A 27225-nucleotide genomic window follows, 5' to 3' on the forward strand; every position below is an offset into this window, starting at 1 on the left:
TGTTAATAGGTTTGGGTATTTTATTTTGGATATTTTTTAAGGTAGTTATGTTTGGTTTTACTGAGGATACTTCCTTTTGAAATGGAAGGGCTACAGATTACAATGGAATTTTGGAGTTTGATATTTCTCTTTATTTTTCAAAGAACACTCTTCTAAAAAATGGTGAGTTGGGAGAAAATAATAATATTTCAAGGTCAAACAAACTTGAGAAATACTTCTTGTTCTGTGTCCCTTTTTTGGAGCATTACTTTTCATATTAGCATGTTGCAAGATCTGAGCAGCCATAAAATTAAGATCTGTGTTTAAATTTGCTTAACTAGTGTTTGTCATATTTATTTGATCCAGCAATATCCAAGAAACTAATGCTCCAAAGAATAAACACTTTGAAATGCCCTTAAAACCCATTGGTTCAAGTGGCCATTTTTAGACCCTTGCTAATTCAGATGTTATATCGGGCAGAGATTTAGAGGCCAAATTTGTCTTGTTAATGAACCAATGCCTCAATATGCATCAAGGATCCAAAATATATGAAGCAGTTAAAGGTTGGGCCTAGGCAAATATTATGGTGAGATACCACATAATTCAGAGAGAACCTAGACTGACTCTTAAGAATAAAGAGGGTAAAAATCAGTGAGATAAAGTGTTCACATCTGCTCTCTGAACAAAGCAGTTTAAACAGAGAAGAGTCTCTCTTTTTTTCCTTTTTCCTTTCTATTTCTAAATTCTTATCCTCATCATATTGGAAGTACATTTAGAGACCTGAGAGAAAAGCAATAAACAATGAAAACTGTACCTCTCTTGAAACAGATATTTGGCAAAACTAATACAATTATGTAAAGTTTAAAAATAAAATAAAATTAAAAAAAAAAAAAACAATTGATGTGGATCCTGTCATTTTGCAAAATCAAACATTCCCATCTCTCCACATCCAGGCACAACCACCTCATCCTCATTCCTCTAGGGATGAGCCTCAGCCAAAGTACTTCTGTGGATACTGAAATGTACAGACAGAATCACAAATTGTGTTTATTTCTAATTCACAGTCTGATTTCTAGTTAAATATTTATCTTATCATTCAGTTCAGTTTAGTCGCTCAATCGTGTCCGACTCTTTGCGACCCCATGAACCACAGCACGCCAGGCCTCCCACCATCTCCTGGAGCTCACTCAAACTCAGGTCCATCGAGTCGGTGATGCCATCCAGCCATCTCATCCTCTGTCGTCCCCTCTTCCTCCTGCCCCCAATCCCTCCCAGCATCAGAGTCTTTTCCAATGAGTCAACTCTTCACATGAGGTGGCCAAAGTACTGGAGTTTCAGCTTTAGATTCATTCCTTCCAAAGAAATGCCAGGGCCGATCTCCTTTAAAATGGACTGGTTGGATCTCCTTGCAGTCCAAGGGACTCTCAAGAGTCTTCTCCAACACCGCAGTTCAAAAGCATCAATTCTTCAGCGCTCAGCTTTCTTCACAGTCCAACTCTCACATCCATAGATGACCACTGGAAAAACCATAACCTTGACTAGATGGACCTTTGCTGGCAAAGTAATGTCTCTGCTTTTGAATATGCTATCTAGGTTGATCATAACTTTTCTTCCAAGGAGTAAGCGTCTTTCAATTTCATGGCTGCAGTCACCATCTGCAGTGATTTTGGAGCCCAAAAAAATAAAGTCTGACACTGTTTCCACTGTTTCCCCATCTATTTCCCATGAAGTGATAGGACCAGATGCCATGATCTTCGTTTTCTGAATGTTGAGCTTTAAGCCAACTTTTTCACTCTCCACTTTCACTTTCATCAAGAGGCTTTTGAGTTCCTCTTCATTTTCTGCCATAAGGGTGGTGTCATCTGCATATCTGAGGTTATTGATATTTCTCCCGGCAATCTTGATTCCAGCTTGTGCTTCTTCCAGCCCAGCATTTCTCATGATGTACTCTGCATAGAAGTTAAATAAGCAGGGTGACAATACACAGCCTTGACATACTCCTCTTCCTATTTGGAACCAGTTCCATGTCCAGTTCGAACTATTCCTTCCTGACCTGCATATAGGTTTCTCAAGAGACAGGTCAGGTGGTCAGGTATTCCTATCTCTTTCAGAATTTTCCACAGTTTATTGTGATCCACACAGTCAAAGGCTTTGACATAGTCAATAAAGCAAAAACAGATGTTTTTCTGGAACTCTCTTGCTTTTTCAATGATCCAACGGATGTTGGCAATTTGCTTATCATTAATTACATATTAATTTTATTTTCTAACTACTTGTATTATGGAAAACTGTGTCAATGAGTTCTCTGTTGTCCATCTAAACATTTTTATTTTATCTTGACTGGTTTGTGTTCAGGCTACTATTTTCATGCTTTCTTTGTGGATCATATAACAATGTATTTTATTGATGTTGTAGTTTCTGCAATTATTAAATAGCTGTATATAGTTATAGTGTTAATTTGAGAATTAAAGTAAAAGTATCTTGAAGAAACAGAACTAATATAGATGTGGTTGGTATTGCTCAAATAAAATGTGAAACTTTCTCCTTCCTTTGCAGCCAACATATCAATTGTAGATATTGATACTAACCAGGAGGAGAACATAGCAACTTCATCTCCTGGGAACAACTTCGGTCTTGACTTGAAAGCAGATGACAAAATATATTTTGGTGGTCTGCCAACGCTGAGGAACTTGAGGTAATTTGATGTATATTTAGGGCTAAGGATTACGTTTTAATTAAATGGTCACTATGCTCAATAGAGTTCTGAAGTTTAATTATAACAGGAGTATCATATAACCTTTAGTTGCAGAAAATGCCTAATCTAAAAAATTGTGCTACATGTTAATACCAGGATTTAAAAAACATAGATTAATTTGATATCTTTATTGAAGAGGTAGATGGGAATCACTGTTACCTTTAGAGTCAGTCATGAGATAAAAAGAATTATAAAAGTTATTAAAGGTGGAAACTGGAGTTGAATGTAATTGCCTTTCTGCTGTACATTCACCAGAGATAATGGTGCACTGACTTTGCTGAGTGTTCTGAAAATTAGTCAGTGTTCCAGGATACTGTGAGTGTAACCTATTTCATGGCTAAGCACGAGCATGATAATAGTGTAATGGAACTTTCCCATGTATTTGATGCTGAAGCAGTATTAGTTGTTCTTGCCCATGTCAATATTTTTCAAAACTTCACATATATTTTTTAGATAGCAGGATAGGGAGATGTATTTAGTTTAATAGTTTAATTAATTCCAAAATAAATAGAAGTAATTAAAAAGTGTCAGAAAATATTTCATGTGATATTTCATTAATCTCCTGCTTGTTACAAAACAGCCTATAAGAAATAAAAGTTGTAGAATACTTGGTGCTCAATAAAAGTTAATTGAATCTAATTTGGATGGGATGAATTGATTTGGCCAAACCATAAGAATTTACTATAAATATAGACCACCAGATTTTTACATTTTATTTTGTTTAGTTTGCTAGTACAAACGTCCTGCCTAGGTGTTTCTACACTAAAAAGACACATTACAATTGGAATGGTCTCAGAATAACTGAAAAGTACGATGGTCAGTTCTTTTCATATTTCTCAAACAAGCAGTAGAACTTCAGTCTCATTCATGATATTGAGCATGCAAACTGAGGTTTGTGTTTCTTTCTGTATCTAAATTCATAAACCAGACACCAGTTCAGTTTATCAAGTGTATAATTTGATAAGCTTAATGCAGATAAACTGGCTCTGCGTTCATCCACATGATATTGTATTTGTGTTAGGAATTTAGATTTTAAATGTCTGGTCAGAAAAATTATTGCAGATTCAATGTATTTGAAGAGTGGCATAGTTATTACTCCAAAATCTGTTTATTCATTCAACAGGTGTTTGATAAGCAACTACTATGTTCCAGATACTATTTAAATACTGGGGATCTAGCAAATTGTTCAAGTCTAAGATTTACTTTGCCAGATTACTAACTAAATTCTCTATGAGTGAATTAAATGTAGCCAAAATCAGGCTACCCAAAGATGGCATCATCTATTCTGGTGGTAATGTAGTTTTAATTACCATAAAGTGATTTTTAGGAATTATCCACAAAAGTGTATATGTTAATTTAACTGAGATGGGTTTATGTATTATTAAATAGTTTGCAGACTACATACCTAGTGAGTCTTTATTACCACAATGTTTTTTTTTTTACTTCCACAGTATAGCATTTCATAATTATAATATTTCTGTGGTATGACACATTATTTCAAAACAATCTTTAGACATTTATTTGTGAGACATATATTTGTGACTATTCAAGGAGCCATGCATTCGTAGCTGTAATTGCCCACAGGCAAGATCTTCTTATGATAAAGTGCGAAAGATGTGATGGACATGAATTATTTTATATATATTAAGTTCAAGCTAAGTTCAAAAAGGCAATAAGCTCTCTTTATAAGCTACTCATGAATATTACTGCACAGGAACATTTGTTCATTTTCCATTAATAAAAATGATAAACATGAGTGCTTTAAATTCAATTCCAAAATAAAAATTTTCTAGGAGCATAGTGTGGGAGACGGTCACCATTGGGTTCTGTTTTCATTACAGTCAAGGGTATATGCCTGGTTCCCTTTCTTGTGGTATTTTACTTTCCTTTGTAGATCTCTGTGAAATGCTGTTTTAAAAGATTTATGATTATAGTTTATGGTTTTACTAAATGAAAATGCAATTGTAAGTAAATCATTTTTTTCTCTTCCCTTTGACCTAGTATGAAAGCAAGGTAAAATTTAAATTTATGCATGCCTTCTTCGAGTGCATGGGTTGGGTCAATGTGGCTTCTTAGATAAAGCGGTGATGCAGAAGCAGAGTGACACCTATCCAGCTTTATTCATAGTACATTTCACCAGCAAGTAATGCATTCTGAGATGATTCTCATGCTGCCCTTTGCTTACAAAAATGATGCTGCTTACCCACCATCACAGAGCTGCAGTTTGACTTGTTTCGCCCACGCACAGTGCCCTCTAGTGCACACTTGCAGCAGCACAGGCCAAGGGCAGCTGGTCAGGTTTATGGGCACAAATCTAGTTCTGGGGACCAAAGTGATCTTCTGGGTTGAACCTCAGACTCTGGTCTCCCAGGTACTATACTATCTGCTGAACAAGCAACTGTGCTCCCAAATACTTACTCTGCCTGATTGCTTTTTGCAAGCCTGCAAAGATGCACATGTTTACATGGCCCTTGCACCTCTTGGCAAAGCTGCTTCTTTATTGCCTTGTTTATTTAGAATTTAGGTATAGAGTCAGATAAAAGGAGCCTCTAGAAATACTGTATGTAAAACAAGTGTTTGCATTAACGATGAGAAAGTTTGCAGTCATCCTAGCTTCTCAGGAGCATGTCAATTCCGATTTGCAGGCGGGCAGTATTAGCCTGGAAGTTTTAAGCATCAGGCCCTTGTACGTGGCTGATCAAACCCCAGAGATGTGTGCAAGGCTGGTGCCATCTGGCTAGAGTTCCAGCTGAGTGTTTTGGTATTTGAAAACCTAACAGTGCCAGATATCCCAAAAGGACATAATGAAGCTCAGCTGATCAAAGAAATTTTTAAAGCAAAGGCTAGATTTTTAATACCAGAAACTAGACTATATAGAACTGAAAGTGTGGGGAAAAATAAGTTGTTTCATCACGGACCAGTCAAGTGCTGTTTGCTGAGATGGCTAAAAGGCAAAGGCTGGCTTTCAATGAAAGTATATGCTAATAAGGCTCTGGAACGACACTGTGTAGCTTTGTAATTTTGCCTCTGAGGCAAACAGAGGAAACAGAGGCCTATGGTTACCATTAGGAGTCTGATCACCATATGTGATTACTTATCCCCTGTGATTTTCATAATGTTGAGCTTGCTGAATCATTGTGTTTTGAAATGGTTCTTTGTATTTCCCTGAAACAATGAAGTGTGTAACTTGTAGGAGTGATTTATTTTATTGATAAGACCTCTGAGAAACTCGTGATAAATCAGACCTCCTCTCAACAAACAAGGAAACAAATGAATGCTGAGAATGAAGTTCACTGGCTTCCTTCACTTTATACAGGAAGTATATAAGCAAGATTCTCACTGTCCAGCTGGCATGTTTTTGTAATAACCAGCTGACCGAACAGAAGGGGGAGACCTTGGGAACAAGTGGGAAATGATCAAAGAAAATAAAACAGTCCCAGAGAGAAAGAAACAGAACAAATACCCAGCATGAGATAAATCACCGGATACACAATGCCAGGGGTCTGATTTGCTGGCCTCCCGGTTTGTCCCCATGTCATATGTTTTTTATTAAGGCAAAAAAAGGAATCCTGCCACCATGGGACAGTGAGGAGAGTTCATCATTATCCTACTAAGTATAATATCTTGGTATTGATTGGACACTTTTTAGAGTTGTTTGCTTGCATGCATGCTAAGTCACTTCAGTCATGTCCAATTCTTTGTGACCCTATGGACTGTAGTCCACCAGGCTCCTTGTCCATGGGATTCTCCAGGCAAGAATACTGGAGTGGGTTGCCATGCCTTCCTCCAGGGGATCTTCCCCACCCAGGGATCAAACCTGAGTCTCCTGCAGCTTCTGCATTGCAGGTGGTTTCTTTACCACTGAGCCACCGGGGAAGCCCCTAGAGTTGCTTATTAATATTAAAAAAAAGTATTACTTTTTCTATTTCTGTTGACCTGCACCATTCAATATGGTAGCCACTAGCCACGGTGACTATTTAGCTTTAAGTTAAAGAAAAAAAAAATTTTTTTAATGGTATTTCCCTGGCTGTCCAGTGTTTAAGATTATGCATTCCCACTTCAGGGAGCATGAGTTTGATCTCTAGTTGGGGAACTAAGATCCTTATATGCAATGCAGTGTCGCCAAAAAAAGAAAAAGAAAGAAAATTAAATAGCAATAAAAATCCAGGTTCTCATTGGCATGAGCTACTTTGCAAGTGTCAGCAGACATTCATGGCTACTCATTGATTTGGACAGTGCAGGAAAGAATATTTCTATCATCACAGAAAGTTATACTGGACAGTGCTGTTATAGATAAAAAAAGTGTCACTGTTAACATCCTGTTAACTTGTGTTTATCAAGCACTTATTGCATGCTAGCATGTTTATCCTTTTTTAAGAAGTAGTAAGCAAAAAGTAAATATTCAAGTGTCTTTTGGGTGCTGAAGCCATTTTCAACTTTATTGGAAAAATTAAATGTATGTTTTGTCCTTTGGTTGCTTTATTTTGTTACTGCTCCAATACAGAATAAGTACTTTAGGGTCAATTTGTAAACTTAAAGTATCTTTTTTGAAACTGTAATCCAAAAGAATGTTTCTCAGGTTTTATTTGACCTAAAATTTTTAGAGAAATATGACATTATCTTATTCTCAGCTAAACCCTCAAAACAAAAGTCTCAATGGCAGAAATATTATCTTTTCAAAATAAATGTTTCCAGATTTTTAAATTTTGAGCAAGATTTTGTTTAATGTTTTTCATTATATAGTATGATTATGCTGTCCTGTACAAGTGTCTGCTCTTGGGTGGAAAAAAACAAACACATTTCATTATGCATATGAAGCGCTTCAAAAGAAGTCAGTTAATTTCTATACCTTGTATTTACATGCAATAGTTGAGATTATCTTTTAAAAGGAGAGAACAAAGAGCTACATAAAAACTGCTTATGCAAGTTGGTGCTAATATCCCTTATCCAACCAGTAGCTAATGGAAGCATAGTTTTCTGGGTCCATGTGCGCACCAGCACACAGTTTGAGAGACATACGCCTGCCTGTGCATCAGTTTGCTCCATATGGCTTGCATCCAGTAGTCACAGACTCTATATTGCCATTGTCCTAATGATATTGCTTTTATTTTCCATTTAACTTTTCAACAGGCCAGAAGTAAATGTGAAGAAATATTCTGGTTGCCTCAAAGATATCGAAATTTCAAGAACTCCGTACAATATACTTAGCAGCCCTGATTATGTTGGTGTTACCAAAGGATGCTCACTGGAGGTTGGTCTCTTCCTAATGGCTTCCTAAATACCTTCATACCAGATTTCACTTACTTAGTTTGGGTCCATTACGGGGACCAGTCCTTGTTAATCTGTTTTGAATTCCTACTGACCCTAGTCTTGTTGTTCTTTAGTCGCTAAGTCGTGTCCAACTCTTTTGCGACCCCTTGAACTGTAGCCCAACAGGGTCCTCTGTCCTTGGAATTTCCCAGGCAAGAATACTGGAGTGGGCTGCCATTACTCCAGGGGATCTTCCTGACCCAAGAATTGAACCCATATCTCCTGCATTGACAAGCAGATTCTTTTTTTTTTTTTTAATTGGAAGCTAATTACTTTACAATATTGTGGTGGTTTTTTGCCATACATTGACATGAATCAGGCATGGGTGTACATGTGTTCCCCATCCTGAACCCCCCTCCCACCTCCCTCCCCATGCCATCCCTAAGGGTCATCCCAGTGCACTAGCCCTGAGCACCCTGTCTCAAACATCGAACCTGGACTGGTGGTCTATTTAACATATGATAATATACATGTTTCAATGCTAGTCTCTCAAATCATCCCACCCTCGCCTTCTCCCACAGAGTCCAAAAGTCTGTTCTTTACATCTCTGTCTCTTTTGCTATCTCGCATATAGGGTCATCATTTCCATCTTTCTGAATTCCATATATATGCATTAATATACTGTGTTGGTGGAGAAGGCAATGGCATCCCACTCCAGTACTCTTGCCTGGAAAATCCCATGGATGGAGGAGCCTGGGACGCTGCAGTCCATGGAGTTGCGAAGAGTCGAACACGACTGAGCGACTTCACTTTCACTTTTCACTTTGATGCACTGGAGAAGGAAATGGCAACCCACTCCAGTGTTCTTGCCTGGAGAATCCCAGGGACGGAGGAGCCTAGTGGGCTGCCATCTATGGGGTCACACAGAGTCGGACACGACTGAAGCAACTTAGCAGCAGCAGCATAGTGTATTAGTGTTTTTCTTTCTGATTTACTTCACTCTGTATAATAGGGTCCAGTTTCATCTACCTTACTAGAACTGATTCAAATGCATTCTTTTTAATAACTGAGTAATATTCCATTGTGTATATGTACCACAGCTTTCTTATCCATTCATCTGCCAATGGACATCTAGGTTCCTTCCATGTCCTGGCTATTGTAAACAGTGCTGGCAGGCAGATTCTTTACCACCAAGCCACCAGGAAGCCCCAACCCTAGCCTTAGCTCTGCATGAATGATAAAGCAAGATTGAAGTACTTCTAAAAATTATCATGATCAACTAAACTTAGGAAAACAGTATTATAAAAGATTCCAAACTATCTTTCCACGTGTACACCACTTCATAGTATGTACTGTTTAATATTAATCTCTTTTCTGGTTCTTTCTTCTTTCCAACACTACTTTTTTCTTTTCCTCATTATCATGTCATCTGTATTAGATTTAGTTTACCTTCCTGTCTTTTATATAGCTTTATTATCAACCTTAATTTTTTTCTGGAATGTGTTAGGAGCTTACTCAAATAACAAGTAATAGTTTCTACCATGATCGTTAGTATTTAGCATCTTGTCCACAGCTTAGAAGTCAAGCCTCCTTTTCTTTGAAAATTGCACATAGTGGGAACCATCTGCAAAGACTTGGCTTTGATGGGACTGCAAAGTCCCCTGTTATCAAGTATCTTCAGTATCTTTTCTTTATTGCTGCAGCAGCCTAGCAGCCCCTGATTCCACTTGACTATTCTGCACAGACTCTTCAATAGGCACTAACCCATAAGAGAGAGAAACGCAAGTCACAGCTCTTCTCTCTTATATTGATTGGCCAGAAATGTTGTTTAGGTTTTTCCATAAAATGTTACAAAAAACCTGAGCAAACTTACTGATCAACCCAGTAAAATCTGATAATAATCATTGAATATTAGTACATTTTTCAATTCAGTTCAGTCGCTCAGTCATGTCTGACTCCTTGCAACCCCATGGACTGCAGCATACCTGGCTTTCCTGTCCATCACCAACTCCCGGAGCTTGCTCAAACTCATGTCCATCGAGTTAGTGATGCCATCCAACCATCTCATCATCTGTCGTCCCCTTCTCCTCCTTTCTTCAATCTTTCCCAGCACCAGGGTCTTTTGAAATGAGTCAGTTCTTCACATCAGATGGCCAAAGTGTTGGAGTTTCAGCTTCAACATCAGTCCTTACAATGAATATTCAGGACTGATTTCCTTTAGGGTGGACTGGTTAGATCTCCCTTCAGTCCAAGGGACTCTCAAGAGTCTTCCCCAACACCACAGTTCAAAAGCATCAATTCTTCTGTGCTCAGCTTTCTTTATAGTCCAACTCTCACATCCCTACATGACTACTGGAAAAACCATAGCTTTGACTAGATGAACCTTTGTTGGCAAAGTAATGTCTCTGCTTCTTAATGTGCTGTGTAGGTTAGTCATAGCTTTTCTTCCAAGGAGCAAGCATCTTTTAATTTCATCACTGCAGTCACCATCTGGAATTCTAAAAGTAATGAGTTTGTTTTTAACAAGAAAATGCCAGACTTCCATGGTGGTCCAGTGGTTGAGAATCTGCCTGCCAATGCAGGGGACACAGGTTCCATCCCTGGTCCAGGAAGGTCCCACATGCTTCAGAGCATAAGCCCATGCACCACAACTACTGAACCTGTGCCCTAGAGCACATGCCCCACAATAAGAGAAGCCACTACAATGAGAAGCCCACACACAGCAACTCGAGAGTAGCCTCAGCTCACTGCAACTAGAGAAAGCGTGCACGCAGCAACAAAGAGCCAGAGCAGCCAAAAATAAATAAATAAATAATTTTTTAAACATAAATAAAAATAAAATGGTAAATATATCATAGGTAAGGTAAGGTGAAGTCGCTCAGCCGTGTCCGACTCTTTGCAACCCCATGGACTGTAGCCTACCAGGCTCTTCCATCCATGTGATTTTCCAGGCAAGAGTACTGGAGTGGGTTGCCATTTCCTTCTCCAGAGGATCTTCCCAACCCAGGGATCCAACCCAGGTCTCCCACATTGTAGGCAGACGCTTTACCATCTGAGCCACCAGGGAAGTCTATAAATATATCCTACTTACAAATTTTTAATTATCCTGATATTACCAAGCTATTCATTTTAGCTGCTTCCTCCAGTTAAAATTATTTTAAAGCATTGTGATGGGAGACGAAGGGATTTGGGAAAAGAGAGAAAATCACCACCGAGCTATGAGGTTTAAAGACTGGAACAGGACTTATGGGGTCTTCACTGTGCCTAGTTACAGTCTCTGACTCACAAGTAGCCATAGACACCCACCCTGAGAAGCTTGGGAATAGGAAAAAGGAAAGTATATACAGAATTTAATCTCTAAGAATCCATATTGACCTCTTTTTGCTCAGAGTTTTAATCTTCCAAAGCCTGACTCTCATCCACATGCAAAAGATATATACATGAGAATGGAAAACTGTCCAGAAAATGAATAGCCTGTATAGGAGGAAATGATGGTTCTGTAAAGGTACTTTTCAGTAACCAGGAATTATTTGCAACTAAAATATGAAGCAGAAATTGAAATATTTGATAAATATTAAAAAGTCTGCACAGTAGTTTTATTTGAACTATCCAAGACTCTATGATTTGAAAATTGGAATCAAAAACAGATTATACATTTTACAACATTTATGTCACTTAACTTGGCCTGGAACACTGCAGGGGAAAATATCCTGCATTAAAAGATTCCTTGTTTTCACTCCAGCAAAATCCAGGACTTTTCAAATGAACATTTTAAGCACTATAAATGCCCAACTACAGGGGGTTGCTTAAATAAATCCTTGCACATTCCTACAATGGAATGACCTGCTACTAAAAGTGAGATTGAAATCTAAATTTACTGACAGAGATACCCCCACATATAAAGTGAGAAAAAGAAGTTAGAAATGAACGTACCTGTCATGATTCAGTATGAATACAGAGAGGAGGAGAGAGGAAAGGAGCAAGGTTGTAAAAGATAAAACAAGTGAATGACTGCATGGCTGCAGGAATCCATGAATGAATGGATTATATGGATACAAAGTTCTATGCTTCTACACAGCTTTGGGATGGGATTGATTTTTACACTCTTACTTTTTGTACTTTGTTACTGTCTACAATGTTACTGTTTCAATTTTATCAGCAAAGACTGATACTGTTTTCATTTTAAGAAAATTAAACTAGGAAATATTTGATTTATTTTTAAAATTTAAATTGTATCTGATTTTTTAAACATTCCTCCAGAGTGTCTTTATACATTTAGTAACAATGAACATCTTTACCCTCAACTCATCACTGAGAAAGAATGCAGACAGAGACCATGGTCAGACTTAGCTATAAAACATAAGCAATTAGTTGGTAAAAGGATTCAAGGGATCAATGAGAGTGTTTTCAAGGAAGATTTAGCAAGATAGATTTAAATCAGAAGAAAATGTTACCTATTAGTGATAATCAGTAATGGTCTTTTATATTTCAAATCAAAAGTTCTAGAATAAAATAAGAACCCCAAAGTTTTATTTTAACTTAAATATTACAGTTTGGAATAATATTTCTTCAGTTGCTCTTAAGCATAACTGAGTTTTCATGCATTCTGAGTTGTCATGCATGACAATATATTTCATAGTAACTTTGAATGCATTGAGAAGGGTGAGTGAGATGGAGAAACTAAGGGTTCATTCATTTCTAATGCTTTCTTCCCTTCTTTCCTTTTACCTGAAGAACGTTTACACAGTTAGCTTCCCCAAGCCTGGTTTTGTAGAGCTGTCTCCTGTGCCTATTGATGTTGGAACAGAAATCAATCTGTCCTTCAGCACCAAGAATGAGTCTGGGATCATTCTCTTGGGAAGTGGAGGGACACCCATTCCGCCTAGGAGAAAACGACGGCAAACTGGACAGGTAATTACAACACCTAATTAATACAACAAAAATAAAATAATAATTAAAAGTATAACACCTAATTAATAATGCATTTTCCCTAATATTTATGTAAAACAATTATTTTACAAAGAGACTCAGGAGAGGCATTTAGGATTTATAAATTGTCTTTGTATTTTTAAACATTTATTTCTATTATCATCTTTTTAGGACAATTATCTCCCCAAGGATTTTTCTGTTGGTCAATTCTAGGTGTGGGTGCACTTGTATTTACATCCATGTATCATATGAGTTTGAACATATAAAGAGAGAACGCTTAAAATATATTCAATTGTATTAATATTCTCTTCTAAGTCCAGTTTCCTGCCAACTCTGTAGATATACAGATGGGGGACCCTTAAATTTAAATTCCCTTTGGATCGGTTTCACCAGCTAACATGATGCAGTCTGTTGGCGCCTAACTGCTCCGCCTTCTCTGGACACCAAGAAAGCAAAGAATGGACTGGATAGAAGACAAAGAAAACACAACCAACACAGTGTCACGATAGTGACATCAAAATAAAGCCTACACAGAGTCTGCTTTGTGAACTTCTGTTTTCCTACCATCTAGCCATTCAATTCGGAGAAGGCAATGGCACCACGCTCCAGTACTCTTGCCTGGAAAATCCCATGGATGGAGGACCCTGGTAGGCTGCAGTTCATGGGGTCGCTGAGGGTCGGACACGACTGAGCAACTTCACTTTCACTTTTCACTTTCATGCATTGGAGGAGGAAATGGCAACCCACTCCAGTGTTCTTGCCTGGAGAATCCCAGGGACAGAGGAGCCTGGTGGACTGCCGTCTATGGGGTCCCACAGAGTCGGACACGACTGAAGTGACTTAGCAGCAGTAGCAGCAGCAGCACCCATTCAATTCTGTTAAAAGCTAGCTCTTAGTCGTCCACATCTAGGCACCATAAGTCTTTACTGCATGGATATTCCTCCAATACTTTCAACTATACTTTTAAAGATAACACATTTTTTCCTTTTAATCTAGTTTTTCTCAGTGAAAGCATTCTTAGGAATTACCTAATCTGCCATGGCCAAAGCTTAGAGTACTTTGTAAACATATCCTTTATAAATATGCATGCATCCCTGTAAATCAGGCTGTATTGTTTGTGATTATAGGATTATTAAAATCACTTTTATCATTTAAAGTTTAATAATTTAAACCACTATTTAATAATAGTAGGTAATAATAAGAAAGCCTTCTTTAGCAATCAATGCAAAGAAATAGAGGAAAACAACAGAATGGGAAAGACTGGAGATCTCTTCAAGAAAATCAGAGATACCAAAGGAACATTTCATGCAAAGATGGGCTCTATAAAGGACAGAAATGGTATAGACCTAACAGAAGCAGAAGATATTAAGAACAGATGGCAAGAATACACAGAAGAACTGTACAAAAAAAGATCTTCACGACGCAGATAATCACGATGGTGTGATCACTGACCTAGAGCCAGACATCCTGGAATGTGAAGTCAAGTGGGCCTTAGAAAGCATCACTACGAACAAAGCTAGTGGAAGTGATAGAATTCCAGTTGAGCTATTCCAAATCCTGAAAGATGATGCTGTGAAAGTGCTGCACTCAATATGCCAGCAAATTTGGAAAACTCAGCAGTGGCCACAGGACTGGAAAAGGTCAGTTTTCATTCCAATCCCAAAGAAAAGTGAAGTGAAGTCGCTCAGTCATGTCCGACTCTTAGAGACCCCATGAACTGCAGCCCACCAGGCTCCTCCATCCATGGGATTCTCCAGGCGAGAGTACTGGAGTGGGGTGCCATTGCCTTCTCAAGGAAAGGCAATGCCAAAGAATGCTCAAACTACCACACAATTGCTGTCATCTCACACGCTAGTAAAGTAATGCTCAAAATTCTCCAAGCCAGGCTTCAGCAATATGTGAACCATGAACTTCCTGATGTTCAAGCTGGTTTTAGAAAAGGCAGAGGAACCAGAGATCAAATTGCCAACATCTGCTGGATCATGGAAAAAGCAAGAGAGTTCCAGAAAAATATCTATCTGCTTTATTGACTATGCCAAAGCCTTTGACTGTGTGGATCACAAGAAACTGTGGAAAATTCTGAAAGAGATGGGAATACCAGACCACCTGATCTGCCTCTTGAGAAACCTATATGCAGGTCAGGAAGCAACAGTTAGAACTGAACATGGAACAACAGACTGGTTCCAAATAGGAAAAGGAGTACGTCAAGGCTGTATATTATCACCCTGTTTATTTAACTTATATGCAGAGTACATCATGAGAAACGCTGGACTGGAAGAGGCACAAGCTGGAATCAAGATTGCTGGGAGAAATATCAATAACTTCAGATATGCAGATGACACCACCCTTATGGCAGAAAGTGAAGAGGAACTCAAAAGCCTCTTGATGAAAGTGAAAGTGGAGAGTGAAAAAGTTGGGTTAAAGCTCAATATTCAGAAAACGAAGATCATGGCATCTGGTCCCATCACTTCATGGGAAATAGATGGGGAAACAGTGGAAACAGTGTCAGACTTTATTCTTCTGGGCTCCCAAATCACTGCAGATGGTAACTGCAGCCTTGAAATTAAAAGACACTTACTCCTTAGAAGGAAAGTTATGACCAACCTAGATAGCATATTCAAAAGCAGAGACATGACTTTGCCAGCAAAGGTTCGTCTAGTCAAGGCTGTGGTTTTTCCTGTGGTCATGTATGGATGTGAGAGTTGGACTGTGAAGAAGGCTGAGCACCGAAGAATTGATGCTTTTGACCTGTGGTGTTGGAGAAGACTCTTGAGAGTCCCTTGGACTGCAAGGAGATCCAACCAGTCCATTCTGAAGGAGATCAGCCCTGGGTGTTCTTTGGAAGGAATGATGCTAAAGCTGAAACTCCAGTACTTTGGCCACCTCATGTGAAGAGTTAACTCATTGGAAAAGACTCTGATGCTGGGAGGGATTGGGGGCAGGAGGAGAAGGGGACAACAGAGGATGAGATGGCTGGATGGCGTCACTGACTCAATGGATGTGGGTCTCAGTGAGCTCCGGGAATTGGCTATGGACAGGGAGGCCTGGTGTGCTGCAATTCTGGGGTCGCAAAGAGTCGGACATGACTGAGCGACTGATCTGATCTGATCTGATCTGATGTAATAATATTCTTTTCTCCCCACCACCAAAAAAAGAAAATAACAAAATACAGTTGACACTTGAAAATATGAGTTTGATCACACAGGTCCACTTGTATGTGAATTTTTTCTTCAGTGGTAAATACAACGGTATTACATGGTCCAAGGTTGTTTGAAACTGAGGATGCAGAATATCTGATATGGAGGAACTGAATAAAGGGAGGGCCAACTATAAGTTATGCTCTGATTTTTGACTGTGTGGAGGGTCAGTACCTCATGTCATTCACCTGTACTGACAAATAAAATCCAAAAATGTGCAACCATGAGTAACTTGCATTATCTACAGAACACAAAGGTGGTTTGATATTAGAAAGTCTGAAAATCATATAATCATCTTGATAGACATAGAGAACACTTGTAACTAAACTAAACACCCATTCCTGATCAAAAATAACAATAACAAAAGACTTAGTAAATTAAAAAGAGAATGATAGGAAAACATAAACATTTCCTATAAAATCAAGCCCAAGAAAAGATAAATATTATTGCTATACTGAACTTCCCTGGTGGCTCAGACAGTAAAGCGTCTGTCTACAATGTGGGAGACCCGGGTTCGAGCCCTGGGTTGGGAAGATCCCCTGGAGAAGGAAATGGCAATCCACTCCAGTACTATTGCCTGGAAAATCCCATGGACAGAGGAGCCTGGTAGGCTACAGTCTATGGGGTCGCAAAGAGTCAGACACGACTGAGCGACTTCACTTACACTTTTCTTTCATACTGGTCTTAGCCGATGCAATAAAAAAAGAATAAATAAATATAGTACAAGAAAAAATATATAATTTAACAAGAAATAAAACAAACATAAGACCTATACTGGAAAAATTATAAAATTTATTGAAAATGTATAACAGACTACTTAATAAAGTCATTATGTTAATGGAAAGACTCAGTGTTAAAAATATTCCAATTCTCCATAAAATGATATGTAGGTTTGCCTTCAATGAAAATATCACCTTATCTTTTTTTTTTTTTTTTTTTTTCATTTTTTGAATGTTGAGTTTTTTTTTTTTTTTATTCTTCCAATTTTATTTTATTTTTAAACTTTACATAATTGTATTAGTTTTGCCAAATATCAAAATGAATCCGCCACAGGTATACATGTGTTCCCCATCCCGAACCCTCCTCCCTCCTCCCTCCCCATACCATCCCTCTGGGCCGTCCCAGTGCACCAGCCCCAAGCATCCAGCATCATGCATCGAACCTGGACTGGCAACTCGTTTCCTACATGATATTTTACATGTTTCACTGCCATTCTCCCACATCTTCCCACCCTCTCCCTCTCCCACAGAGTCCATAAGACTGTTCTATACATCAGTGTCTCTTTTGCTGTCTCGTACACCGGGTTATTGTTACCATCTTTCTAAATTCCATATATATGCGTTAGTATATGTCACCTTATCTTTTTGTAAATCAGAACAAATTCTAAAATTAATATCAAAAGTCCAAGAAAGTTATGAAATAGAATAAGTTGGAAGACTGTTCTAGCAGTTTTGAATCATGGTTGTGTAGCATTAATACATGGATAACTCTGTGTCAGTGGAACATAAGAGAGAGAGCCAAGTATAGATGGAAATGACATTTGGCAGTAGGTAGCATTGCACATCATCAGCGAAAAAAGTGAACCTTTCAGTGAATGATTCTGGGGCAATTCATTATCCATTTAGACAAAAAAATGAAGTAATTTCTATTTCATGTTAAACAGAAAATTAATTCCCAGTGAATTAAAGTCTTAAATATGAAAGGAAAAAACTTTAAAATGTTTAGAAGAAAATGTAAAAGGATAACCTATGACCTTAAGGAAGAAAAGAATTTCTTTGGGAAGGAAAAAAAAACATTTTTTTAAATTAGAGGGAGAAGAAGTAATGTTCTATCTCATTTTATATTGTGCATAACAAGTATGGAATAAGTATGATAAAAATAAATGTTCTCCTAAAGTCTTTGCCTTTTAATCCAAAATACAAAAAATTTATTAAATAAATTTAAATAATAAGCCAGTTATTATAATAAAAGGACCAGATCAAACATTCTGAGATAGATTTTCACTAAAGGATATCTGTGCCCTGGATCACAGTCAAGTAACTAAATACCACCTCTCAGTTTCAGATTTCTCCTCATCAGAACCACATGAATAGGCTTGAATCATCAGTTGTCAGGATAGTTCTTAAAATAAAACTTTTTCATTAAAACAATTAAAATGAGAAAATATTAAGTGCTATAGTACAAATTAGAAATAACATGTTAATGCTTCAACATTTTAATGAATATGTTTTATTTTTTTAATATCTGTTTTAAAATCTGTTATTGCTGTCTGAAAGAGGAAACAATATTAAATAAATAATTCATTTCTGTTGTAGAATCAAACTGGTTAAATGACATACTTTATTTTTCAAAGCTACCAGTTTTGATACTCACAGGGTCATTTGTGATTATGTTCTGCTAACGGGGTTTGAGACCTCAATCAGCTTAAAAAACAACTTTAATTGAGTGCTTACATGGCAGTTGCCCCTTTCTGATGGATGGCGACACTGATCCAGGTCCTCTGGGCATTTTGCATGGGACACGCAGCAACACAGCTGATTTTGCAAACTGTTGGAGACACTGTGATATTTGACTGAAACCATCTCCACCGCCTTGTGGTGACTCGCGGAGGACCGAGTGATCGTGTGTGGCAGGGGGCCCCTTGCTCCACTTGAAAAGGAGCACGCAGTGGTGTCAGCTTTGGGGATGAGGACTGCATTCAGTTTCCCTGGGGTTCACAAACTGATCTCAAAAAACTACACTGTTGCTATAGTAACAGTGGCAAGAAGAAAGCAGTCGTGTTTATGGATGAAAAATTGTCTGCCTTCTTTCTAAATGTGGGAGACAAGTTAGGTGTTGGTGATAACAATCCATTCCACCAGCCTAGAGAAGGAATTGAAATCTAAACACTCAAAATGCCCTGAGGCGGGAGTGAGACCTGATTTCCAGAAGCTAGCTGTCCATCTGTGAATGCAAGGGAGAGGGGTTTTATTAACCCCCTTTGTTTCCTGATGGGTTTTGTGAATTAGAAGCCCAATGCGAGCACAGCTGTTCCTTTCAGCATCGCAAATCTGCTTTGCAGAGATGGCTCTCTTACTATCTCCCTTTCCACATCACCTAACAAGCAGAAATGGTAAGTGATTGTAAAGCTATTTCCAGCTGCTTTAAATACTCTGTAAGAAAATATTGAGTCTTAACTTCTCAGGTAAGCTCACAGAGCAGATGAATCTGCCGTTCTTTCAGGTAACTAAGCTAGGTCGTAGACGAGACTCCTTTCGTCTTCAATAACCATTTGCTGTTGCAGGCCTATTATGCGATCTTCCTGAACAAGGGCCGGCTGGAAGTGCATCTCTCCACAGGGGCGCGCACAATGAGGAAAATTGTCGTCAAACCGGAGCCGAGTCTGTTTCACGACGGGAGAGAGCATTCTGTTCATGTAGAGAGAACTAGAGGGTAACAACAGTTCTGGCGACTGACTGTACTGTCGTAACTAACACGAACTTTTGCTCGCCTTAGTCCTTAACTGGACCTTTGTGTGTATGGACAGACGACACATTGCTGAAGTGTCAAGTAGCTTAATTTTATCTTCTTTATATTTCATACTTTGGGAACTTCATTTACCTTGACCCTTAGGAGTTTTATTCTTAACGTTTTTTCTGCTGAGCAGCTCTCCTCTTCACCTCTGGAAAACCAAATGCATCTTCTGAAGCCATAGCTAAGAAAAATCTCTCCCTCTGCACCTCTCAAATACTCTCTTCTCAAATAAGGCATATGTGGGTGGTGAAACAGCGCAGAGCAGCTCAGCTGGGGCCCGCAGCCTTTGGCAGCTGCCATTTCATTCGGATTCCAAGGCAGTTATGGCTGCTGCTTAGAAATCTGTCACAAATACAGAGCAGGGCAGCAGCTGCAGGACCCACGGAGCCCTGCTCTGTGCGGGCCTCACACCTGGCCCCTGCCAAGGTGTGCAGGGTCCCTGCACCACAGCTCTGTGAGGGGCCAGAGTTGAGAGAGGGCAGAGGCTGCTGTCTTGCCATCAGGGCACAGAGGCTGCCTCTCTGCTGATCCACCAGAGCACTTGCTTCCCAGCCCTGAGTCAGGGAATTGGCTGTTAGTGTTATGAGCCGATGTCTTATTTTTTCAGAATGCTGAAGTACTTTATACTTACTTTATTGAGGAAGTCATTTGTTATTTGATTTTTTTTTTCCATCAAAGTGTATGACAGCTCAGATAAGGGGATTCCCTGATGGTTCAGCAGGTAAAGAATCCACCTGCAAAGCAGGAGACACAGGAGATGCACATTCTATCACTGGGAGGGTAAGATCCCCTGGAGAAGAAAATGGCAACCCACTCCTGTATTCTTGCCTGAAAAATCTCATGGACAGAGGAGCCTGGTAGGCAATAGTTCATGGGTCACAAAGAGTCAGACATGACTGAGCAACCAAGCACACAAGCACAGTGAGTTTAGAAAGACAATTAGAGAAAAACAGAAGCCCAGAGACTTCAGACCTCCAAGCCAACGATCCATCTAGACTGAAAACATAGAAAAGAACTGGAAATCAAGCTTGATGAAACCTCAAAACATAGACAGTACTTTTGAATATAACAGTATGAAGGCATAGCAAAAGTTCAAGCAAGTAAATGTTATTCTTTACTTAAAGTCGACCATTTTCTAATCATCCTCTTGTGTGGACAATAGTTTAAATAAGTAATAACAATGTCTTGTAAGTAAAGAAACTTTCCTTGCTTTGCATTTTTCTGTTATATAGAGCATTATCTTTTGGGCTGAATTAATGCTCAGTCAATTACGGAGTATCTACTAACTGAAATGTTTAGAAACCATGATTAAGACAAATGAGGGATCAATATTTGGACAAACTAAGAACATTTACTAATCTTCTAGGCACATATTGCAGTCAGGGTCTCTGAAGAGAAATGCAAACTGAATGTTCTCATTTGAACCTTAAGGAATGCTCTAGAATACTGATTTTGCAAGTCTTCTAGACTTTACTTCAGGTCCTTTGCCAAATGTTAGTCCTTCTCATTGTAGGAAAAACTTTTTAAGGTTTTTAAATAATTTCAAGAAGCAAATGCAGATCTGAGAAATATAGTTGGCCAAAAAATCATTCAAAATATGTTATTTTGTAGGGAAAGGATTCTGACATTCCCAAGTGCATTTTGATGTTATTCTAAGATGTCCTTTTCACAGGTGTCTCTTCAAGAAGGGTATTTTAGTATGCCAGCTTCACAGCTGTTGGCCATCCATCCAACCTTTATTTGATTATGCTCGGTATAGTACATCCCTGAAAACTGGTCATTCAGTTAATTGGCCATATAAACAAACTGTTGTGCCATTCTCTATTAATTAAAGGATAATGTATTAGACATATTGTGTTGTCACTACACTCTGTGGCAAAGCAAGAGCTCATCTGCCACCATAATGTCTCATTCAGCACTCTGAGGTCAAAAAACAATTATTACCTATCCCTTAAGCAAGTGCTTCAATTAACTGATTAACCGGAGATCACTAATGACCCGAAGAACATCACCTAGAAACATAGTTTAATGCTTCATATCCATTTTATGGCATGCCCTGTGTCAAATACTACAAAAATTATGTCCTTTAGTTATTCTAAATATATATGAGATATGTATTCATATCCTTTCATCGCAGATGAGGAAATATTAACTAATTTACCCCAAATCACATAGCTAGTAAATAACAGGCAGGATTTAAGCCCAGATATACTTGACTTTAACACCTCATCTGTGCTTGCTAGGTATTTATTCTCACCTCTGTGACCTCAGAGGTTTGTATTACTTGATGTTGATGATGAGACTCTTGTTAACTTGGAAATACTTGCTTTCTTCCAATACTATTTAGACTGTAGATGTCAATTGTTTCCTTTCCTCAAACAATACTGCCTCATAAAATTAGTAGATTTTTATCAAATTGAGAGGCAAGCTTTTCAGTATTTACTCTCTTTACACTTCCTTTCTCATTTTCTTTCCTTCTCTACTCCTCCCTCCGCAAAGACTTCACCTCCTTTACTTTGGTGTCTAATTCCCTAGTACTCCAGTGATCCTCTGCCTTTTATAACTGCTTGGCCCTCTGATCTTCCTCCTGAAGTCCACCTAAATGGCCAGTAGTTCTAACTGGATAAAAACAGTAAACCCTAAGAGCCTGGAGTAGAAGCTTAGGCACATAGGTATTCTCCATGAAAGCATTCTTCACACAGGGACAGAATTAGGCTAAAGACCACAAAGTTGGAGCAAATATTTCAGGAGTAATTTGAGGTTTCCAGAATGGGACCAAGATTTGAATACTGCAACCCAATTATTTCTTTCTAACCATCCAAAATATGTTCAATTTAAAAATTTCAGGTTTTGCTTTTCATGTAAATTGTAAATTTCAGGGCACTTCTCTTAATATCTTTTACCATGTATGCAGTTCATTTGATAGTGATTTGAAAAAAAAATCTTAGATCAATATTTCATACAAATAAATTGAATATAAGTAATAAAATATTATAAAACTTTAAGATTCAACTATTGAAATTTTAAGGAAATATAGCTGACATATCACAATATTAATAGTATTGTAATGATTCTTATAATGCTTTTTGGGCATAGTGGGCCCACAGTGAAGAATTTTCGAATAAATCCTTTTTAAAAAACACACCAGAATCATAAAGGACATGTAATATCCCTCTTTGAAGTGAAGTGAAGTCGCTCAGTCATGTCCAACTCTTTGCGACCCTGTGGACTGTAGCCTACCAGGCTCCTCCATCCATGGGATTTTCCACGTAAGAGTACTGGAGTGGGTTGCCATTTCCTTCTCCAGGGGATCTTCCTAGCCCAGGGATCGAACCCAGGTCTCCCGCATTGTCGGCAGACGCTTTACCATCTGAGCCACCAGGGAAGCCCAGTGGCTTCTCTCTTTACAAAGTGCTAAATAAATGACCTAGATTTGGTGCTCCTAGGTTGTAAAATACAAACTGGATTCAACTGTAGTCCTTTAACAGTGTCCTTATTAAGGAATACAACCTCAGTGCAATGCCTTCATTAATGGTTTCCGTGGTTCAGAGTAGGGGTTCTTATCCTCCTTTTATAAAAGAATCGAATGAGACTGAGCAAGATTAAATAACTAACCCAAGGTCACACAGCTAGTAAGCTTTCATGCATGCTAAGTCGCTTCAGTTGTGTCCGACTCTGTGACTCTATGGACTGTCGCCTGCCAGGCTCCTCTGTTCATGAGGATTCTCTAGGCAAGAATACTGGAGTGGGTTGCATTTCCTCCTCCAGGAGATCTTCCCAGGGACGGAACCTGTGTCTCTTATGTCTCCCGCATTGGCAGGTAGTTCATACTAGTGCTTAAGTCCAGACTCTTTCTTCTGAAAGTTCATGCTCACTCTACATCTCCACCCTGTGATCCAGTAAGAAAGGGCCATTGTTGTGGTCTTTAGGGGCAGAACCAGACTAGAGAGAGTCCACGTGAGAAAGAGGAGAGCCTCTGGATCTTTAAAAATTCTAATCAAAAGCAGAGATTTGCTGTCCTTGGACAGTATTTAATAATGGCTTAAACCCTTCATTCAAAGCCTAAGTAACACTGGCATATAGGAGATTACTTTTAGCAAATGGAAAAAAAAAAAAGGGAGTATGAGGGGTACTTCTCAATGAGTCCCACATACCCAGAAGTGAGTGGTTTTCTAAAAGTCTCATAAAACCACCCACATTCTTAGCAATAAGTTTGAACTCTTGAATTTTGCCAACACAATCTTCCAGAGTCTGGCAAAACATCAATATATCGTTCCCCCTATTTTGCCTTTGAAACTAAATCCAATCTGCTCCCTCCATACCACCTGAGCAATAAAGAGACATAAAAAATGCTTCATAGAATGGAAGGTAGTAAGTATATCCTTGATAAGAGCATCTGTCCAGAGTCAGACTGCCTGGGTTCAAATCCCAGCACATCTGTATGAATTGGGAAAGCTACTTAGCCAATCTGTTCCCCTCAGTTAACTCATCTGTACAGTGAATATAGAGTTTTTTAAAAGATATTTGTTAGAAAGATGTTTCTGACATTTTAAGCCACAACAATATCTGGTCTTTGTTCTATTCTCTTACATTTGAATTGTCCCAGCGTGGGCCAGTTGTTCAGTACCATTTCAGAGCATCTTTGCCCTGATTTATTGTTTCTAACTCTATGTGTGGTTTTTCTTCTTTATAAAATCAAGTAACATAACATTTTAGAACTGAGTTTGCTGACTAAATATTTCAGATTTTCTCTCCAGATGTGAATTAGTTTGTAGTAATCCCCATTCATGATCCTCGGGCTATTGACTAACACTTAAGACTAAGAGCCCCATGCTGACTATTGGGACTGAAGTTTTAAAACCTGCTTCTAGAACAAAAGAGAAAATGCCTTTGGTCATTTTCATCAGCAGAATTCTTTGCCTCCTGATTCTCTTCCCCAGGATCCACAGAGTGAATAAGTAGCATGAGGTTCTCAATTAGTAATGTGTAAGTTATCTCTCATAGGCAAATTAGGGACGTTAATGAAACAGCCACTAAAGAAAATCATTGCAGAGAACAATTAGCCTGGCGTTCTAGCCTGCCTCTTCCATTCAAAAGCCAGCAGCTACATTCTTTATAAAACATCCTGTAAGCGTTTGCTGTTGATTCCTACAATCTAAGCTCTCAGGAGTACAGTTTGTCCCCTAGCAAGAAGATAATAGCTGGCACAAACCAAGAAATAAAGAGCCAAACAAAACGTGACCCCATGCTGTGCTAAACCGCTGTGCTAAACCGACTGAGCCTCATACGATTAGACACTACAACCCCATACAGAAGCCTCCACTCCACCGGCTCACATGTAGGACCACTGTAGTCAACACCACCAGAGGCTAATGCTGTAGCTACACCACTACCTTGTTTCAAGAAACTCTCTAGGAGAGCTAACAAGGGAGGCAGAGGGGCAAGAAACAATATCATTTGCTAAGTGACAAGTTCCTAGTCATCAGATTTGGCTCTCTTAAAAGCTACTGGAAGAAGGGGTGCGTGGTGGCAGGAGAGTTTGCTTTCTGGTTGTATAGGACACTGTGTGTTTTACACTTGTTTACTTTCAATATTTTATCAGCATGTTCACTGTTCAAGTGGATGAAGACAGAAAGCATATGCAAAATCTGACCGTGGAACAGGCAATAGAAGTTAAAAAGCTTTTCATTGGGGGCGCTCCACCTGAATTTCAACCTTCCCCACTCAGAAATATTCCTCCCTTTGAAGGCTGTATATGGAACCTTGTTATAAACTCTGTGTAAGTCAATCTCCTTGTTACTCTTTTTTTTTTTTTTCCCATAGGAGGATTGCTATTGCATCTACATTATCCAAAACCATGGGGTGGGGGAGAGGGGAAACAATAAAGATCTTCAAGTCAAATTTTTAATTGCACTGAGACCTTTTAAAGGGGAAAGGGGAAATGTGATGTAACGGTAGGGAAGCAGGACAATGAAAATTAAGAGAAAGTATTGAATTTTTATTATGTTCCCTTAGCCCTATGGACTTCGCACAGCCTGTATCCTTCAAAAACGCAGACATTGGTCGCTGTGCCCATCAGAAACCCCCTGAGGAGGAAGATGGAGCAGTTACAGCTGAAACAGTTACCCAGCCAGAGCTGGTTCCCACCCCAGCGGTTCCTGCACCCACCCCGTTTCTGACACACGTAGGTGTTTACATCCCATTGCTTTCTCATTTTACCCCTGTGTTTGTAGTCACTTTCTGAAAGAAGGTTACTCAGGATATCTAGTATACTCTACTGCTAGAATTAGAGGAAGGGTCACCTGTCTATGAAAGCCTATTCTCCTTACGTCTTCCTTGAATTACTTTCATTTATATTTATGGTCTCCTTTAATCTTCTTGTTTATAAAGTGGCACATGTTTTCAGTTGAAAAGTTAGCACAGAAATGTCTGCGGAATCAAGAATAAAATCCACCTATACTAGCACCACCCAGAGATAATCATATCAATTTTCAGCCCCTTTTATTTGAATTTTACATAGTAGATCTCATATCATGTATACAACTTGGTATTCTGTTTTTAAAAACCAGTTGTACATAGGTAAAACTGTTTCTAAACATCTTGCCAATGTGTGTGTCTAATATGATGTATATGTATGTGTATGTTTGTGTAAGAGAGACATAAAAAAATACTTCATAGAATGGAAGGTAGTAAGTATATCCTTGATTAGACCGTGGGTCCAGAGTCAGACTGCCTGGGTTCAAATCCCAGCACATCTGTATGAATTGGAAAAGCTACTTAGCCAATCTGTTCCCCTCAGTTAACTCAACTGTACAGTGAGTATAGAGTTTTTTAAAAGATGTTTGTTAAACACGTAGCATTATACTCAACATTTAATAAATGGCATAATTACCATATAGTAATGATCATAGTGACAGCTTTTAAACAGGTTCTATCCAATATTATAAGTAATTTTTCTAACAGCTGTCTAAAATATATATATATATATATACACACACACACACACACACACACACCATCACCCCATTTTTAGCTGAGTTAATTAAGAATTAGTTAGCCTAAATAATAAACCCAAACACAGTCAGTAAGTGGAAGGATAGGAATTTTAATCTGGTGGCTCTGGTTGTACAATCTGATTCCTTATCACGGTGACACTGCCTTTACAGCTTGTTCTATGTCTTGCTCACTGAGCGGTTACCATTTAGAGCATTTCGAGGTTTTTACTACAAGAAACTGTATTCTAATCAGCACTTCTGTACATCAGACTTTCTCATTGTTTCTAAAGATGTTCTAAAAACAGATTCTTCGATGGGTAATTATGAGGCCAAGTGAAGAATATAGCCAAGATTCTCAACACGTATACAGGAATTGCTTTTTCCAAAGGTTACACACATTTTCATTCTCACCACCAAAGATCTCACACTGCTCTTGACAGCGCACGCACCGTACTTATAATATTTGCCAGTTGACAGGTGGAACGTGTTACCTTGAGTGCAGATTTTGGAACTCTCCAACATTTTGTTCTTTTCGTTAGTTTTCATGATGGAATTAGTTGTTCTGCTGAGTGGTGTGCTCATTGTCACTAGAAATATTTATTAAATG

At 38.6% G+C, this 27225-nt stretch overlaps 1 protein-coding gene across 2 annotated transcripts in view; it reads left to right on the forward strand.

Moving 5' to 3' along the window:
• Positions 1 to 27225, forward strand: part of LAMA2 (laminin subunit alpha 2) — a 694677-nt gene that overhangs the window by 644605 nt on the left and 22847 nt on the right. Inside the window, exons 51-57 of one of the 2 annotated variants that reach the window (XM_070795552.1) lie at positions 2536 to 2674; positions 4736 to 4747; positions 7865 to 7985; positions 12719 to 12895; positions 19394 to 19542; positions 25226 to 25402; positions 25639 to 25807. In XM_070795552.1, coding sequence (XP_070651653.1) covers positions 2536 to 2674; positions 4736 to 4747; positions 7865 to 7985; positions 12719 to 12895; positions 19394 to 19542; positions 25226 to 25402; positions 25639 to 25807 — 944 coding nt within the window. The remainder of the gene's footprint in view (positions 1 to 2535; positions 2675 to 4735; positions 4748 to 7864; positions 7986 to 12718; positions 12896 to 19393; positions 19543 to 25225; positions 25403 to 25638; positions 25808 to 27225) is intronic. The other variant, XM_070795553.1, reaches the window with a different exon arrangement.

Source organism: Bos indicus, chromosome 9, assembly GCF_029378745.1.
Source record: "Bos indicus isolate NIAB-ARS_2022 breed Sahiwal x Tharparkar chromosome 9, NIAB-ARS_B.indTharparkar_mat_pri_1.0, whole genome shotgun sequence".
Taxonomy (NCBI): Eukaryota; Metazoa; Chordata; class Mammalia; order Artiodactyla; family Bovidae; genus Bos; species Bos indicus.